General features: G+C 42.7%; 1 protein-coding gene across 1 annotated transcript in view; it reads left to right on the top strand.

The window, feature by feature from the left end:
- Window positions 1–5,176, top strand: part of Slc28a2 (solute carrier family 28 member 2) — a 137,595-nt gene that overhangs the window by 128,395 nt on the left and 4,024 nt on the right. Inside the window, exons 2-6 of the mRNA XM_021179182.2 lie at window positions 2,752–2,877; window positions 2,958–3,088; window positions 3,502–3,670; window positions 3,829–4,026; window positions 4,596–4,677. Of these exons, the coding sequence (XP_021034841.1) occupies window positions 2,752–2,877; window positions 2,958–3,088; window positions 3,502–3,670; window positions 3,829–4,026; window positions 4,596–4,677 (706 nt within the window). The remainder of the gene's footprint in view (window positions 1–2,751; window positions 2,878–2,957; window positions 3,089–3,501; window positions 3,671–3,828; window positions 4,027–4,595; window positions 4,678–5,176) is intronic.

Genomic DNA, 5,176 nt, shown 5'->3' on the forward strand with positions numbered 1-5,176 from the left:
AACCAATCTTATGGAGGCATTTCTCAATTGAGATTACTTCTCCTTAGATGACTTTAGTTTGTGTCAAGTTGACATAAAACTAGCCAGCACAGCTATGTTGTCTGAGACTGTTACCACCCTCACTTAGCCCCACTCCCAGCACATGGTTGAATTAGGCAATGGCTGAGCAAGGTTTGTAACTCATGCTGGAATATTTTTCTAAGGAAGTGCAGAGAAATGGAGACTGTGGGGCATTCAGTCCTTATGAAAGAGTCCTCAGAGGGTCAAGGGAACTTAGTTTGTTTCTTTGATTCTTGATTCCTGATGCACAATCCAGACATACTAACTAGAAGGTTGTCCTTAGCCAATGATCCAGCTTCTTACTCAGGTATATAGGTGAATGTCCTAGTCTAAGCCTTATCCCCCTCAGGAGTTGGGAAGGATAGTTGGCTACCTCTGGTTTCTTGCTGTGATTCACCGTGATTTTTCTGAGGTCTCTGAGGAGGCAATGGCTTGTCTTGCTCACGACTATCAGGACTGTTCTTCACACAGCATCTTTCTCAGTGCATCCATCTGTGTGCAACAGCAAGCATTTGTGTATAATAGGTATCTTTCCCTTTTGCTGTGATCAAATACATTGGAAAAAAGTCATATTAAGAGGAAAAAGGATTTATTTTTTTCCCAGCCCTCGGGACAGTCAAACAGGGTCTGGGAAGCCACCTGTGGGAGAATGGGGGGCAAGAAACACAAAGCATGGACAGCAAGTCTGTTTGATCAAGCTGACAAATTTTATTTTTCCCAGGCAGGTTTTATACACATAGAAGCAGGATATGGGGAGTGGAATGATGCAGAATCGCTTTGTTTCTGGGGGATTGCACCTGTTCTAAAAAGCAGGATATTGGCTAGGTAAAAAGCTCAGCAGGAGGAACAGAACAGTGTGGGTTGCTAGGTACCTGTCCACAAGATCTATAGCGATTTGTTCTTAACTGGGGGTAGTACTTTCCTACAGAGGCCTCAACTTTCCCCACAGAAATCTCAACTAAGCTAGTACTTTTCCACTAAGGCCAAGACTTTGTAAGTAATCACTTGTGGCTGACAAGGCAGTTAACATTCAAACAGGGATGCTTCCAACAATTTTAACTCACAGTTTGAGAGTATAGCCATCCTGTTGGGAATAACTTGATGATAGGAGCTTAAGTCAGCTGAATAATGATGTTTGTGACCAGCATCCCAAGCCTAGGGAATGGTCCTACCCACTTTTAGAATGGGCCTTTCTACTTTATTCTACCTAATTAAAGTAATCTCTCACAGGCTGACCTATCAAGATAACCGCTCACAGGCATCCCTAGAGTCATTTTTAGGAGATTCTATCAATTATTGATAATCAGCATTAACCATTTCAGTGTTACATCTATGCTATTGACTGGTCAAATCAACACTAGGGATAATAGTTTTTCAAACGAGTAAGAAGTTTACATTGGGGTCTTTTACTCCCAAAGCCTATCTGTCTATCTGCTTTTGATCTGTTTTCAGAGTACTTTTGGATTCTTTTATCATAACCTTACATTTTGCTAAAATTATCTATAACCAGTTGAATTTTGACAGCTAGACTCTAAGTTATCTAAGAGCCGGAGCTTTTCATTTATGTTCTTAGTAGCTAATGCATTCTTTTTTATTAGATATTTTCTTCATTTAAATTTCAAATGCTATCCCCAAAGCCCCCTATACACTCCCCACACCCTGCTCCCCAATCCACCCACTCCCACTTCCTGGTCCTGGCATTGCCCTCTATAGGGGCATATGATTTTTGCAAGACCAGGGACCTCTCCTCCCATTGATGGCTGAATAGGCCATCCTCTGCTACATATGCAGGTAGAGACACAGCTTTGGGGGGGGGGGTACTGGTCAGTTCATATTGTTGTTCCTCCTATAGAGTTGCAGACCCCTTTAGCTCCTTGGGTACTTTCTCTAGCTCCTTCTTTAGGGACCCTGTGTTCCATCTGATAAATGACTGTGAGCATCCACTTCTGTATTTGCCAGGTACTAGCATAGCCTCAGAAGCTAATGCATTCTTTTGCTGACACTCATTAAAGGATAAATGGATTAAATGTAGGTAATTAAATGTAGGTAATCTACATAGATTAAATGTAGGTAATTTAGAAATATTGAATCTTCCTAATAAAAATTTACAGACATTTCATTAAAATTGTATTTTATTCTCTCTCTCTCTCTCTCTCTCTCTCTCTCTCTGCATGTGTGTTCATGTGAATGTGTGGTATAAGTACTCACATATTATGGCTCTCATAGGTCAGAGGACAACTTGTGGCTGTCTGTTTTTTCTTTCCTTCTGTTTACCAATGTGGGTATTGTATACTGATCTCAGGTCTTCAGCCTGAACTTTCTTGCTGGCTTGACATTATTTTCTTATTATTTCATACAGCATTAGCTTAGATAAGCTATTTTCAGTTCCTTTAATACATGTTCTGTAGACATCTAGTGTGTGGTCAGCAAGTGGATTTTTCTCTACAGTTTACTCACTAAGTGCATGGAGATAGGCAGGGCAAACAAAATAAATGAACACCAGTTGTCTATAGTAATATATAACATGATATAGAAACCTGGAAAAACAGGCCACACGGAGACAGTTGGGGAGGCTTTTGTCCACTGGCTGGAAGGGCATGTATCGGATGGGTCCATTCTCTGTCTGGGATAAGCACTTTGACTTGGGGAGTGATACCTTCTTGGTGTGTGACTATTTTTCTTTGTTTTTAGACAGAAGCACCTCTGCTCATCCGTCCCTACCTTGCAGACATGACCATCTCTGAAATCCATGCANTCATGACTGGAGGCTTTGCTACCATAGCAGGCACAGTGTTGGGAGCCTTCATATCCTTTGGGGTGAGGCACAGTCAACATAATTGCTCATGGTGCACTCATGTTGAGCCCCACAGTGGTGCTAATCCCATCTGGCTTTACAGATTGACACATCATCCTTGATTTCTGCCTCAGTGATGGCTGACCCTTGTGCACTTGCCTTGTCCAAACTGGTATATCCAGAAGTCGAAGAGTCTAAGTTCAAGAGCAAGGAGGGACTGAAGCTTCCTCAAGGGTGAGCTGGGGACAGTTCAGGAGATGGTAAGCTGGGCTACANGAAGAAGCTCAGGGTGCTAGAGACTTCCAGCTTCCCCAAAGGAAGAAGGTCTGTCACTCCATGTCCCCTTTTGCTATCCCTGCTTCCAGCTAATCATTTTCAGTTTTTGTTTTGTTTGGACTAAAGCTTCCCACCTGGCATTAGTGGGATATTATACAAATATTCTATGTCCTTGGCATCAAACTTTCATGCAATAACATCTGAATCACTTCAGATTAATCTCCTCTATTATAATTACTGAGGATTCCCACCACCCCTCACAATGGCTGGCTACCCATTTCTTCCATTTTAGGGTCTATAGAGCTNCTCCTCTCTGAGGAGCTGAGACTACTGTTGGTAGCATATTCTTTCTCTGTGCCCAATAACCACAGGGAAGAGAGGAANATCCTGGAAGCTGCAAGCAATGGAGCCACAGAAGCCATAAGCCTTGTTGCTAATGTTGCAGCCAAGCTGATTGCCTCTCTGGCTGTATTGGCCTTCATCAATGCTACCCTCTCCTGGCTGGGGGAAATGGTGGATATCCATGGACTCAGTTTCCAGGTAAAGGCTTATCTGTGTTGGGCATATTTTCCTGACCCTCAGTAAGCTGAAAGCCCGAGGAGGAGAAGAGGGTAGAGGAAGGAGAGGCGGCTAAGCGTCTGGAGTGGCTCCTGGTGCCTGACTTCTGTTGTCTACTCTTCCTTTCCCTTCTTTCTNAGGTCATCTGCTCCTATGTCCTAAGGACCATGGTTTTCATGATGGGTGTACAGTGGACAGACTGCCTTCTGGTGACTGAGATAGTGGGAGTCAAATTCTTTATAAATGAATTTGTGACCTACCAACAACTGTCTCAGTACAAGAATAAACGTCTCTCTGGAGTAGAAGAGTGGATCAATGGCGAGAAACAGTGGATTTCTGTAAGTGACAATCCAGCGAATTACAGAGTGAGAGGTTTGGGCCAGGCATATCTAAGGGACGGTACAACATGCCACACAATCATTGTGGGCCTGCAAATGTTTCTCAGTGTCCCAGACTAACCATGAGACAAGTAGAAGCACATTTGTCAGGACCCAAGCTTCTGTTCCAGGTCTCTGTGTTAGTTCTCTCCTGAATTCTGACCCAACTTTGATCTATGAGATAATTGTTGCTTCCTNACACTAGGACAGTCCAAAGAACATACCTTCTCCTGGATGTCCTGATGACCCTTTATCTACACATTCAAACATCTATGAAACAATCTTTCTTGCTGCTCTCTTAGCATCTCTAGGTCATTTTCTCTGTATCTTTAATAAGAACCCAGCTGGACAAGGAGTCTGGTGGTATTACCATATCATCACAGTGGTTGTAAGTCAGGGGCTGGTTGTTTTCTGAGTATCTTTTGTGCATTCCTTAGAACACTAAGAAAGATGTGGCATGCCTTGGAACTTCTAACACAGTTCTGAGACACACAAGGACTAAATTTATCTACTTGTTTTCTCCCCTCTAGGTGAAAGCTGAAATCATTACAACATTTTCCCTCTGTGGATTTGCCAATCTTAGTTTCATAGGAATCACACTGGGAGGCTTGAGTGAGTTGTTCAATTTCCCCAGGTTCTCAACGTGCCAGGCAGATCCAGCCTTTGCTCACTGCACAGCTGAGGCTAGATAGAGAATCTGGAACGAAGTGGACCTCGCAGGCCACATGTAGCTCAGAGCTAATGCAGTCAGCTCACTATGGTATATCCTTTACAAGCAATGCTTCATCTGCCTGCTCTCCTTTCTGCCAAGGCACAAACAGGTTTTATTTTTAGTTTCATTATAAGGAAGAAGTTATGAACATTATATTTCTATCTTGCTGTTCAACTGCCAAAAGTTCTTTCTGAAATTAATCTTCCCAACAGTTTTTTCTTTTATAAGAGTGATATTTGCACAGGAATTTTAAAAAGATAAATGAAAACAGGAGACAAAGCAGATAAGTGGAGTCAGTGAGCATCACACCTTGTTGGGCAAAAGCTGAGAGTCCTGGAGTACAGAGGAGTAGTTAGTACATGAAGCAGAGGTATTCAGGGTGCTGACTGTGGGTGATGG

The sequence above is a fragment of the Mus caroli genome, chromosome 2 (assembly GCF_900094665.2).
Source record: "Mus caroli chromosome 2, CAROLI_EIJ_v1.1, whole genome shotgun sequence".
Lineage (NCBI taxonomy): Eukaryota > Metazoa > Chordata > Mammalia > Rodentia > Muridae > Mus > Mus caroli.